Raw genomic sequence first — 14,672 nt, forward strand, 5'->3', positions numbered from 1 at the left:
ATCATTTGTTTGGGGATGGTAGGGGGTGGCTATCTTGCGGGTGATTCCATACTTACGGAGCAAAGCACGAAATTGCGCGTTAGTAAAGTGCGACCCCCATCACTGATGATTGTTCGTGGACACCCAAACCTAGAGAAAATGTTCTTTTGAAGAAATTTCATTACAACTTTGTGATCATTGGTCCAGGTTTCTACTGCCTCAATCCATTTTGACACATAATCAATAGCCACATGGATGTATTCGTGACCAGATGATGGCAGAAATGGTCCCATGAAATCAATACTCCAAACATCAAAAATTTCTACATCTAGAATAGGGTTAAGTGGCATCATGTTTCTTCGAGACATATTCCCGACAGATTGGCATCTCAGGCAATTTTGGCTAAAGACATGGGCATCATTAAATAAACTCGACTAGTAAAACCCACTCTACAGAACTTTGGCTGCGGTTTTCTTTCCCGAAAAGCACCCCTACAAGCTAGAGTATGACAAAAGTTAAGAATGATTTGGTGTTCAGACTCGGGGACACATCGTCGGATCACTTGATCGGAACAGATACAAAAGAGCTTGGGATCTTCCCAGAAGTAGTATTTGAGTTAGGAAAAGACCCTGTACTCCTTCCAAACTGAGCCATAGGAACAAGTAAAAATGCAAATATATGAAATGCAAAACCTTGTATTTTGTATTATTTTGTACGTATTTGTACTGTATACTCTTTCCAAACTGATTCTTCTGAAATAAACAGCACAGATAATTCTTGCAAAGGAAAGAAAAACTAATCATATGCTTAAAGATTTATTGGATATATATTAGTCTGGGGTTGGGCCAATTCCAAACGGGTTTTAAACATATGTAATCGAGTTGACCCAATTATGCTTGGGTTTGAAATTTCTGGGCCCAAACCCTAGTAACGAAAATGCTGGATATGTTGGGTACCCATTTCTATTTGTTGCCCCAACTTTTTACATGACCGATATACAGAGGAAGAAGACGCATTATTGGACATATGGATTCCACCCAGGAGAGGTCTTAACATGATCAGATGTCTCTGGTCCATGTATCCACTCATCATTTCTAGGGCTGTCAAATGTTTTAATTAGAATTTTTTTTACAACTACACAAATATGTGTTTCAAAACAGGCATTTTAGAAAGGAACCTAAGCTGAATTTAATCTTAACTAATCTTCAAGGTGGGTCCTGATCATCCTAGTTTAGGAAAGATGAGATGTTTTGGGTCCCAGACCCAAGCTTTTTCATTTTCTTTAATTTGTTGTTTCTAAGAACAAAATATTGTACTTCTCCACATTGATATAATTTGTTGATGTACCGCTTTTGAAAACAAGCAAATACCATGAATGAGCTGGAGCTATGTTGAGATGTATTGAAAAATCTGAGAAAAATATCCCTTAGCCACTGTTTTCAGCCATACTTGGAGGGTTGAATATGGTTGAGAGGATTTTAAAATTTTGGATGTACAACTGTAATTTTAACAATGGGCATTGTTGCAATCAAAGAAAAGCATATGGTTTCCTAGTTAGGAAATGTTTCCAATTAATGTAGATATGAAGCAAAATATATTATAGAGAGTGTATAGTATTTGGATATCTAATGGGATTGAAAACTTCTTAGCCAATAAATTTCTGCTTAAATAGGTACTATTAAAAGTAAAATCTACAAACAATGAAAATAATGGGCTGGGAAGGACTGGGCTTAGTAACTAGGATAAGGGCTTAAATTAGGCCCAGGCCTGAAATATAGGCCTGAGCTCAGCCCTATATGGAACTAGTCTGGAAGCACACGCAATTTTGGACTGGAAATGATACTGCATTTGAATCCCTTTATGTACATTGAATAGAGATGAGAGGTGAAATTAATAATTTTTACCAATGAAAATTAATTGCTTACTTCAGAGAAGAGAAATATATGTCCATAAAAAAGATAAAAGCATAATCTTAGGTATGTTCTTTACAAGCGTATTATCATAATTCACTTTCTCTCGACGAGTTTGCAATTTGTGGCAACAAGCTTTTATCTTCCTGGAGTTAGAAATTAGAGCTTCATTAACTAAATTAAGCTAGTCAATAGCTTATTCTTGTCTTAAAAAGAACTAGCGATCAAGGGATATACAGCTTGTTTTGTCTGAGTATATCTTATGACGAAAATCAAAACCCACCATATTACTTCTTTATTTAGTCACATACAGAAAGTATATCTATGGTCTAACATATATAATAAATCACCAAAGAATGTAAACCAATGAACAAAATAATGTGTCCTATGCAGAAAATAACATATACATACAGCCGCTGATATACGAAACACTGTAAATCAGAAAAAAAAAAAAAAGAGTAGATAATAAATAAACAGAAGAATCAGTGGTGTAGGTGTGAATGGCTAGACCGATCAGAAATCGATGTCGCATCTCGTGGTTTCGAACCCACCAACCGAGCTGCGATTAGTGACCAAAGGAACCTTGAATTCGCACTTAACCTTGGGCTTATACTTGTTAGTCTTGAGCGAGCCAACCTTGAATCTAATCCGGAGATGCAGCTTGACATCGATATCGAAGGAGGCAGCAGTCTTGTCAGTATTGAAATCGTTAAGCTCGGAAGTGCCGAGAACTAGTTGTGATTGGCCCTGGAAGACAGGATTGAGGAAAGTGGTGTTCTTGTGGCCTTGGTAGAACGGTGTCAGGGTCTGGGAATCAAACATGATGTCGTCGTAGAAAGCTCTGGCTTCAATCCGGTCGTAGTAAATGCCAATCTTCTTGTTTGGGTTTCTCACGGTCATATTGAGTGCAAGGTTGTAGCTGAGCGTGTTGCCGGTGAGATTGAATTCTGTAAGCGAAGCGTTAACGACATGGAACTTGACCTTGTTGGGGTGAAAGACGAGCCAGAGGACAAGGACGGCGATGCCGACGACGACGACAACAGTGATGATGATCTTGAAGAGAAGGCTGAGGAGGCAACAGCCGCAGCCGCGGCCTCTGCCACGGCCAGGCCTGTGGTAGGATTGCTGGGGAGGAATCGGGGGGCCGTAGTATGCCCCGTTCAAGTGGGGTTGCTTATCATCAGCCATGGGAGGAAGGCAAAGGCGATGGAGATGGAGGAAGAAGAAGAGAGAAATAACAGATAATAGACAGACGGAAATAAAGGGTGTTTGTGTGTGACTGCTGCGCGTGTGTGTGGATTTTTACTTCAAAGAAAACCATATATAGAGAGAGAGAGAGAGAAAGAGAGAGAGTAGTGGATGGGAGATGGGAGTATCTAGGAAATTATGGTGGGAATTGAAATGATGAGAAGTGGAAGCGTATAGCCAACGCGGTGTTTTGGTATATTCCGGCGGAGACACGGTAAGGTCAGGGTCTCAAACAACGAAAACGCGATTGTTTGAAAAGAGGGGCGGATGCTAGGATGGATTTGATTTGATTTACTCGTTTTTTCTTTCTTTGTTGATCTAGGAATGGGGGGATGGCGTGGGGTAACTTCTCAACTTTTTACTTATGACTTATGTCATTCACTGATTTTTGTATAACAAGATATTTTTTAATAATCCCGGGGGTGGGGGTGTTTGGGGAATTCAACACGTTCTATTCACGTGGTTCATACTTCATAGCAATTGTTTTTTATTTTATTTTTTATAGATGCTACTGTTTTTTTTTATTATTATTATACATTGCTATCATGCTTTTCTAACCGTCGTTCACCCGATGGTGGGACCGTTTGGCTCAGAAACTATCAATTTTACCCCTAAATTGCTTCTTGCTTAAAAACCATTCATATGATCAGCGATCCGTTTGATTTAAAATATGGTTTTGTTTTTTTTTTACTTTTAATTATTATTTATCTTTTAAATTGAAATAAAACATTTACTTCGGGGTAGGTTTTTAAAACATTGGTATCAAACCATCAAACGTTGGTGAATATCAATTTGGGTCATCGATATTAGGGGAACAATTTGGGCGGGCCCAACCCGAGCCCGAACCGCCTTAGTCCGAAATTTTATACGATTGAGTTTGAATTTTCAGTCTTGGAGTTGAGTTTGGGTTAAGAAATCAAATGTTTTTAATTTTTTGGACTAAGCCCGAGCCTACCCCTTAGGTAACTCGAGCCTAGTCTGTATCCGCCTGATTTGCACCCCTAATTGATATGTCAAAGAAGAGGAATTAGCTAACTTCAATTATTTGAACCTTTAATAAGTGGTGTGATAGGTCTCATGTCCTATTATCAAATTAAAAAAAAATTAAAATGATTGGATTAAAATAAACTCTTGATACACGAATTCTTTTTTTAAGATAAAAAGAAAAATTTATTAAGAAAAAGGAATATACAAGAAGTCCGCCAACAAAGAAACCACCGGCCACCCAAAACAAAAAAAACGCAGCAAATTCAACTATGCTAATTAGTAAATTTGAAAATTGATACTTGAACCTTACTTACTAGGGACTTTGGACCAGTGTTTTAAAACCCGGTGTTCTGGGCGGGTACCCGAACTCCCCATTCATAGGGGTGGCAATTTTCCCTGTCCCCGACGGGTACCCGAACTCCCCGACCCAACAAGGTTATATCCTATTTATATTATAATATTATAAATTATATTATTATTCATTTTTTATTAAAACTTAAAAAGCACTCGATAGTGTCCAATCTTCGAGACTTCGACAGACAGGCTGACAGAGAAGAGAGAACTCTGAACCCAGAACCCAGACTTCTTCTTCCTTCGTTTTCGTCGTTGATTCACCGATCATTGTCGCTATCTTCACTTGCCCATTGAACATCGGACGTCTATTGTCGCCAACCACTAGTCTACCACTCGATGAGGAGGTAGAGGAGAAGTAAAAGGAGAGAAGATCTGAATGGGTTTCTCAGCAGATAATCTTGACAGATCTGAATGGGTTTCTCGATAGATAATTTGAAGATTTGAATGGCAGTGCTTTGGGTTTTTGTTGATTTTTTTCCTATTTTCCTTTTTTCTAGTGCAGGAGTTGATGGCTATTCGTATCTTTTGGAGCCTCTGTAGTAGCTATTCGTATCTTTTGGAGTCTCTATAGATTCTTTGCATTTGCTCTAGCTGTTATAGGGCTAAGAGTTTGGATTTTGCAGTGACCCTCGGGGATTCGGGTCCCTGACGGAGAATTCATCCTCATCGGGGTTGGGGATGGAGGAGGATTCCTTTCCCCGATGGGGATGAGGGGTGATTTGGGGGTTGGAGTCGAGGATGGGGAATGTAATCCCTGCCCTGAACCCACCCTGTTGCCATTCCTACCCATTCAGACGGAAAAGAAACATGCCCTGAGGTTGAACCGCTTTTTCCTTTACATCAATGGAGCCAGTGTTAAACCATTCGACTCAATGGGTCAACCGATGAGGGGTGGCAATTTTTCACCCAATCTACCGAATCCACCCAACCCACCCAGTATCTAACCCACCCAACTCACCCATTTATTTGACGGGTTGTGTGATCAACCCATCACCCAACCTGCCCATTTAAATGGGTTAGGTTGTAGATAACCATTGGGTTAACCATCACAAACATAAGTATTAATTCTTTAACCTTTTTTTTTAACTTTCTTCATTTGATTTAAATAATTTATAATTAATGCATTAATTTTTTGTTAATTATTGACTAAAATTAGTTTTGTCTTGAATCAATGCACTTCACCCAACATAAATCCAAATCAATTTGACTCGAGTTCGGATCAGTTCAATGCAATATGACCCCAACCCAACATATACCGATCCGGGCTGACCCAAATCCGAAATAAACCCCGGATGGGATGGTTCGATATACTTGCTTTACCCGCTTTGGGTCGTCCAGTCCAACCATTAGTCACACAGGCCGACTTGACCCAATACAACCGATCTAGTCGACCCGAATCCAAAATAGATTGGGCAGGCTGGGATCCGAACCCTAAACCCACCCGCTTGCCTTTCCCGGTTTGGATCGTCTAGTCTAGCTCGTATCCATACAACCTGACTGATCCGGTTCTAAACGGTTCAACCACTCTTGATGTGATTAGCTTGAAGACAATCTAATTAGATAGTTCAAGTTGGTCTAACCGGTTTGAACCTAAGTGGTTTATCAAATCCGAAACCCGAACATAGTTAAATGGCTTTGTTGCTTGTGTAAAAACAACATGCATGTAATGTGATTTGAACCTTCACCAATGTGTAAATGCAATTACTATTGCCATCAATCTATGACCAACTTATTTGTTAAGAGGGAGTTAGTTTTTTGTTTTAAGTATATAAATATAAGATTAATAGGTTTGGGCGGGTTGGATTGGGTTAAAGTGAGTTTGGATTGAACCCAACCGATTTAATTTTATATAACTGAGTCATTAATAGGTTGGTGGGTTAAATGGATTGGATTGAAGCTCAACCCAAACCAAACCCAACCCAACGCACCCAATTGCCATCGCTAGCTATTGTTATAAAAGAAATAAAAATTAATAGCAACTCAGGAGTAATGTTTCAACGTTTTGGGTTGAACAGGTTGTTGGTTGAGCCAATGGTTTTTTCTTTATTTATTTTTTTTTGTAATAGTAGTGGGTTAGAAATTGATCAAACCAGAATTATGATTGGGTCAGCATTCTGAGCGAACGGAACAGTGTACAACTAGGAATAGAGAGAAAGAGGGGCGGCAGCTGGGTTTTAGCAAAAATATGGGTGCCCTAGGGTTTATAATGAAGGGTTAGGATGGTTCTAGGGTGATCCTAAGGCTGAGATGAAAAGGAGAAGGCACCCAATATTATGTAAGGTTGAGATTTAATGGCTAAAGGGTGAATAGTTAAGATTAGAAGTTAGGTGGCTCCTAGGGTTAGATTTGCTAAATGGAGAGTGCCTTAGAATGGATGGTGACGATTAGATGGGATGGAATGTGAGGATTTAGCAGTTAGGGGTGGTTAGAGTTTGTTAAGAGTTAAAAGAATGGGTTAAAAGGTGCCCTAGGTTTTGCTAAGGCGTGGGGAGCATGCTAATATAGTAGGAGGGGCGTTAAACTGGGTTTAGCAGCTAGGAGGCGCCCTCCTACTTTCAGATTTTCACAAAAACACCTCCTTTCTCAACTGGACTTCACACCAGCTTCCCAAAATCTACACTTCAACCATGAAAATTTCCCAGTTTTCTACATAATTTGCATAGAGACCCTCAGTGGTAATATAATTGATTTTAACAGGAAAAATGGTGCAACTTGACTATCCTAAGGCCGAAAATACCCCTGAATTGATGCCCTTAAGGTATCAAAATGCTGGGTTATCACACCTCCCAATTTAACCATTGCTAGTTCCTTAGCAATACAGCCTTAAAATTACACTGAGCATAGATCTTTCCCATCTCAAGATCATCCCTAACAGAATTAATCAAGCATCCTGATTTCAGCACTTTCAAACTCTGTATAGATTGGAATTGGGCTTTAGGGGTAAAATTGTCTTGTTTTAAATATTACAGAAATATGGCTTAAAAAATCTTATTTACCCTTCCATTTGCAAACTGTCTTGATAAGATGAGATTGATTTTAAAATCAGATACGTATTCTTCTTATTATTTCTGACAGCAAATTTCTACCCCTAAACTTATTTTTATTGTTACCTTTCACAGTTTTACGTGAATCCTGACACTTTCCTTAGGTGAAGAGACCCAGTTAGTAAGTGTTAGGTAAGTGTCTTTGGCATTCCCTTTTCCGTTTGACGTGAATCTCGACACTTGACTTAGGTGAAGAGACCCGGTTACTAAGTCTAGGCTATCTATTAACCTTTTATCCCCCTTTTTTATCCTTTTTTTTTACAACACTGTTCAGGGTAGTCCATTGTCTCTTAACAATTTGAAGAATTTTGTCTAATAGTTTCGACAATATTCAAACAAGACCAATTTTGACTCCTATCACTTGCTACAAATTTCTACAGAATTCAATGTTCATTTATCAGTTTCCTTAACTTTTTCTATTTGGGAATTTCTTTTAATGGAAAGTTTTAGTGAAATTGTAGTTCTACATATTTAAAGGCTTAGCTTCACGATTTTTTTTTTCATTTTTTTCTCTCTTTTTCCTCACCCTACAACTGAAATGCCATTGTCCCTAATGGCATGACTAGAATGATGCAAAAAAGATTTGGACCAAAGGGAACAACAAGGTTTTCCTAAGGGGTTCAAGGTATGCCACTTGGTCTTGAATCAAGAAAAAAAAACTTTAATCCTAAAATTAACTAAAAAAATTACGTTCGGTTGCCTCCCAACCAGTGCTAAGTTTAACATCTTCAATGAGACTTATTTACTCACTTCCCTCTAGATCACTTAAACCTATCTTCTTAACCTTTCTGCTCTTAGAGACTCCTTCTACATATGGTTTCAGTATTTGACCATTGACTTTGAATGTGCTTCCATTCTTTGGATCAACGATTTTAACTACACCATACAAAAACACTTTTTTTACAATAAACGGCCCATCCCACCTAGACCTTAATTTACCAGGGAACAAACACAGCCTAGAATTAAAAAGCCAAACCTTTTGATTTGGTTCAAAAGTTTTTCTTGAAATGTACTTATCATGGAAGGCTTTTGTTTTGGCTTTATAAATGTGTGAGCTTTCGTAAGCCTCATTGTGCAATTCCTCTAGTTCACTTAATTGTAGGGCCTGGTGGGATCCAGCTTGGCCTAGGTCTAGATTGAACTTCTTGATGGCCCAATAAGCCCGATGTTCTAATTCGACAGGAATGTGACATGCTTTACCAAAAACCAGCATATAAGGAGACATTCGAATGGGAGTTTTGTATGCAATCCAATAATCCCAAAGTGCGTCATCCAGTCTTTCGAACCAATCTTTTCAATCGGGCTTAATGGACTTTTGCATAATACTTTTAATTTCACTATTGGACACTTCCACTTGATCATTTGTTTGGGGATGGTAGGGGGTGGCTATCTTGCGGGTGATTCCATACTTACGGAGCAAAGCACAAAATTGCTCGTTAGTAAAGTGCGACCCCCATCACTGATGATTGTTCGTGGACACCCAAACCTAGAGAAAATGTTCTTTTGAAGAAATTTCATTACAACTTTGTGATCATTGGTCCTGGTTTCTACTACCTCAATCCATTTTAACCCATAATCAATAGCCACATGGATGTATTCGTGACCAGATGATGGCAGAAATGGTCCCATGAAATCAATACTCCAAACATCAAAAATTTCTACATCTAGAATAGGGTTAAGTGGCATCATGTTTCTTCGGGACATATTCCCGACATTGGCATCTCAGGCAATTTTGGCTAAAGACATGGGCATCATTAAATAAACTCGACTAGTAAAACCCACTCTACAGAACTTTGGCTGCGGTTTTCTTTACCAAAAAGTGCCCCTACAAGATAGAGTATGACAAAAGTTAAGAATGATTTGGTGTTCAGACTCGGGGACACATCGTTGGATCACTTGATCGAAACAGATACAAAAGAGCTCGGGATCTTCCCAGAAGTAGTATTTGAGTTAGGAAAAGACCCTGTCTTTTTCATTCTTAGATCACCCCTTGGGAATTTTACCTACTGCTAAGTAATTGACAATATGGGCGTATCACAGGGGAGCATAATTAATTGTTGTTTTATATTCTGTTTGCAATTATTATTTATTGTTTTATTTAACTTTGTTTCTTTTAGTTGTTTAATTGAATAATTAATTGTTAAATAGGAAATTGTTGCAAAAAGTTTGTGTTTTTAGATGCGCATCGTTAAACACTTCAGAACACCAGTTTAAACATTTATAATTTTTTTCCAATTCTCAAACATCTACTAACGTAGTAAATGGGTGAGAACAGGTCGTATCCACAAGGAAGCACAATGAGAGACAGCTAAAAGGTGCTCATCTAGGATGGAATAGTCATGGATGGGCTTACTCTTTTCAATTTGAATTCGGGATAGATGATCAACTACTACATTTTCAGAGCCCTTTTTATCTTGAATCTCAAGGTCAAATGCTTGCAACAAAATGATCCATCTGATGAGCCTAGGTTCGGATTCTTTCTTAGACAACAGATGTCTTAGGGCCGAGTGATTAGAGTAGACAACCACTTTGGTGCCTAATAAGTATGGGCAAAATTTTTCCAAAGCAAACACTATAGCTAACAATTCTTTCTCTGTGGTGGTATAATTCAATTGGGCTTCCGAGAGGGTACGGCTTGCATAATAGATCACCATAGGACATTTATTCACCCTTAGTCCCAAAACAGCTCCAATGGCATGGTTAGAGGCATCACACATGAATTCAAAGGGAAAAGACCAATCAGGAGGTTGCAAAATTGGAGCCTTGGTCAGTGCCCCATTCAAGTACTCGAAGGCCTTAAGACATGCGTCATCAAAGCTGAATGGGATATCTTTTTCTACAAGGTTGCACAATGGTCTGGAAATCTGGAGAAGTCCTTAATGAACCTATGATAGAAACCAGCAAGTCCAAGAAATGAGCGGATTTGTTTGACAGAGGTAGGAGGTGGGAATTTAGAGATTAGATCAATTTTTGCTTTATCCACCTCAATACCCTATTCATAAACTATATGGCCTAAAACAATGCCTTCTTTGACCATAAAATGACTCTTCTCCCAACTGAGGACTAAGTTTGTCTCGATATATCGTTGAAGAACTTTTCGTAAGTGTTCGAGACATGATTCAAAGGAATCCCCAAAGACCGAGAAATCATCCATAAATATTTCCAGGAAATCATCCACCATTTTTGAAAAAATTTCCGTCATACACCTCTAAAAGGTTGTTGGTGCATTACATAATCCAAACGGCATTCGTCAGAAGGCAAATGTTCCATAAGGGTAGGTAAAAGTTGTTTTCTCTTGGTCTTCGGGGTAAATAGCCACTTGGTTGTACCCAAAATACCCATCTAAGAAGCAGAAATACTTTTTCCCAGTGGGTTTTTCTAAAATTTGGTCAATGAAGGGCAAAGGGAAGTGGTCCTTTTTTGTGACTGCATTGAATTTCCTAAAGTCGATGCACACTCTCCATCCCGTGGTAAGTCGAGTAGGGATGATTTCACCTTGATCATTAGTGACCACGGTGAGTCCAGCTTTCTTAGGCACCACTTGCATAGGACTTACCCAACCGCTATCCAATATCGGGTAGATAATACCTGCATCTAGCCACTTAACTACTTCTTGTTTAATCACCTCCCTCATATTTGGATTTAACCTTCTTTGCATCTCCCTAGTAGGTTTGGCACCTTCCCCTATGTAAATATGGTGCATACAGATGGACAGACAAATACCCTTCAAATTAGCTACTGACCAATCAATTGCACCCCTATACTCCTTTAATACCTCAATCAATTTCTCTTCCTATCTATGGGTTAAGTCTGTGGCTATGATCACCAGCAGTGTTTGGTCGGGTCCTAAAAACACATACTTAAGGGAGTCTGGTAAGGGCTTTAGTTTTAGTTGCAGGGGAGATTCCAGAGAAGGCACAGGTGGTTCACCCTTTAGTTTTGGTAGAGGTTCAAGAGTAGGCCAAGATTGAAATGGGTGAGGAGACTTCATTAAGGCATTAGCTTCCTCCGTCGGGTCATCTACTATGACTAGATTGGTTTCTCCAGGGTTTCTTTCTACATCTATTGTACAACAATTCTTATTCTTTTTTGGGTAGGCAAAAAGACTTCTAGACTCATACAGGTCTTCAAACTTTTCCTCCCTTTGAAAAGCTGAGGTTTCTTCAGCATTTTCTAATTCTAGGGTATTAAAGGTTGTAGGATCTTGGTATTGGGGAAGACCTAAGGATTCATCTCTAGGGTTTACAACCAGTTGACTGAGCATTGAATTATTTTCCCATTGCAGGTTAGCTTCCCTAAGCTGAATAATTGGCTCTCTAAATTAAGGATTGATTGTTGTTGAGCTAAGATCAGCTGTTGGAGCTGCAAAAACCTATCATCAAATGATCGGTTTGATAAGGTTGAACCGGTTGGGTCCCAGGGTAATCACTATACCCACAGTGAGCCTGGGCTGCAGACCATTGAGAGTGCACATCTGGTAGGGTGGTTTCTTGGGCTTGGGCCCAATAGGTGAAATTGGGTTGATTTTTCCACCCAGGGTTATATGGACTAAAGGATGGGGTAACATTGGGTTGGAGAAATCCATTAGCTGCATGTACTTGCTCTAGAATGATTGATTGACATGGGCCCGCCACAGGGCATTAACTCACATGATGGGCCAGGCTTGAACAAATGGAACATGTTGATTTAGATGACAAGGTTGGGTATGGGCCACTTTGTTGACGATATGCAAGGACTTGGTCAATTCTGTGGGCCATCCCATTAATCTTGTCCAGTTGTCGAGACACATGGTTCCAGTCTATGTATGGCTCAGGTTGGAAGTAGTTTCTCATTCCACAAACTCCATCCATTGAATTCATTTTATTTTAACCCCCCTTTTTTTGAAATTTGAAATTTAAATTTTGAATTTTAATTTCAAATTTAAATTCTAAAATTTAAAGTCAAATTTGAATTTTTAAATTATTTTTATCTTTTTCTTCTTTTTCTTATTTTTTTTATTTTTTTATTTAAAGTTTGAAATTTAAATTCAATTTTAGATTTTGAAATTTAAATTCCTAAAATTTAAATTCAAATTTGATTTTTTTTTAATTTTTAAAATTTTTTTTTTGCTTTTTTTTGAAATTTGAAATTTAAATTCAAATTTGGATTTTGAAATTTAAATTCAAATTTGAAATTTTAAATTTAGAAAAAAATGCAAGCAAATCAACCACATGACCTAGGGCTGACCTAGGGTTTCCTAAACTAGTTGTTCAACTAATGTGAATCCTTTTATATTCACTTGGAATTATACCACTTCCTTTGATTAGCCAGGTAAGAGGTGGGGATGTGGGAGGCTCCCCTTGCTCTCACAAGGACCTCCTCTTACCTAGGCATCCTCTTCTTCCTCTACACTTGAACTTCTCAAAATCAGCCTTCCTTCTTACCTGGGTGAATTGACCAACCACTTCTACAGGGCCCCTGGGATCCTTTTTATAGAGAAGGGTGGACACAACTGGGAATAGAGAGAAAGAGGGGGGCGGCAGCTGGGTTTAGCAAAAATATGGGTGCCCTAGGGTTTAGAATGAAGGGTTAGGATGGTTCTAGGGTGATCCTAAGGCTAAGAAGAAAGGTAGAAGACACCCAATATTATGTTAGGTTGAGATTTAATGGCTAAAGGTTGAATAGTGAAGATTACATGTTAGGTGGCTCCTAGGGTTAGAATGCTAAAAAGAGAGTACCCTAGAATAGATGGTGGAGATTAGAAGGGATGGAAGGTGAGGATTTAATATTTAGGGGCGGTTAGGGTTTGCTAAGAGTGAAAAGAATGGGTTAAAAGGCGCCCTAGGGTTTGCTAAGGCGTGGGGAGCATGCTAATATAGTAGGAGGGGCGCCAAACTGGGTTTAGCGGCTAGGAGGCGCCCTCCTGCTTTCTATTTTTCACAAAAACACCCCCTCTCTCAGCTGGACTTCACACCAGCTTCCCAAAATCTTCACTTCAGCCATGAAAACTTTCTAGTTTTCTACAGCAAACCAGGCATAGCCCATTTGGATGTAATTAATATCATATGAGTTAAGGTTGAAGGCACTTTTACCCTTGAGTCGTAAAGTTTTTTCCTTTTTATCATTATGGTATTACATGTCCCTTGTGCATTGCTTGATAACTGAATACTTCCTTGTACTATAGTTTGAGAAGATGTTTTGACATTTTTAGTGCGTACTCGACCTCTGGCTTTAGTTTCACATCATATCCTTCTATTTGCTTATATATTGGTTATTCTAAGTTCTTTTGTGCAAATAATTTCCTCTCTCTAAAAATCCCTTCAATTGTTTATCTCACACTTTAGTGTTCTGCTTTTTAAGCTCATAATTTGATTGAAGTTTTTTTATCAATTAAAGTATCTAAATCCTAATTTCATTGATAATATACATATTGGTTTCCACTTACTTTGGCATTACAAAGAAAGCCTATGGTAGACTCAGGATGCCTCCCAGGCGCAAGGTAGATTTTTTGAAACACATCATCAAGGTCAATTGCACAAGCATATTGTTTGGATAGCAAAGAACTAGGGGTCCCAATGGTGTTCGAGAGTTTTAGCCAATGGATCATGGTAAACAAAGGGGAAAAGACTAGAAACATTGTAATAAAAATAATGATAATAATAAAAAATGAATGAAAAAAAATGATGATGAAATGAGAACTGAAGGATATTTGTTAATGATTCATTATTTATGTTTTAAGGAAATTTGAGCATGTTTGTTTTTAACTAGTCTTGATGATTGGTCCATTTTTTGTCACTTGTTTTTCTTTGTGCCTTTTACCCTGACTCCTTAAGGTTTTCACCTAAGAGGGGCTGTTTTTCAAAAAGGTATCTAGTTTTCACAAATTTACCCTGACTCTACAAGGTTTCACCTAGGAGGGACCATTTTTTTTAAATATCTAGTTTGCACCCTAACTCCACAAGGTTTTTACATAGGAAGGGTCATTTTTTCAAAGATATCCAGTTTTTGCGAATTTACCTTGACCTTATAAGGTTTTCACCTAGTAGGGGATTTTTTCAAAGATATCCAGTTTTTGCAAATGTACCCTAACTCTACAAGGTTTTCACCTAGGAGGGGTCATTTTTCAAAAATATCCAGTTTTAACATATTTACCCTGAGTCTACAAGGTTTT

The 14,672-nt window shown here is 38.5% G+C and overlaps 1 protein-coding gene across 1 annotated transcript; it reads right to left on the reverse strand.

Moving 5' to 3' along the window:
• Positions 1-2,248: 2,248 nt before the first annotated feature.
• On the reverse strand, positions 2,249-3,568 carry LOC148848832 (NDR1/HIN1-like protein 2). Its single transcript, XM_088948322.1, has one exon. The coding sequence runs from the start codon at positions 3,075-3,077 to the stop codon at positions 2,403-2,405; it is 675 nt and encodes a 224-aa protein (XP_088804448.1). The 5' UTR covers positions 3,078-3,568; the 3' UTR covers positions 2,249-2,402.
• Positions 3,569-14,672: the final 11,104 nt, after the last annotated feature.

The sequence above is a fragment of the Nelumbo lutea genome, chromosome 6 (genome assembly GCF_056320005.1).
Source record: "Nelumbo lutea isolate HS-2025 chromosome 6, American lotus-T2T, whole genome shotgun sequence".
Classification (NCBI taxonomy): domain Eukaryota; kingdom Viridiplantae; phylum Streptophyta; class Magnoliopsida; order Proteales; family Nelumbonaceae; genus Nelumbo; species Nelumbo lutea.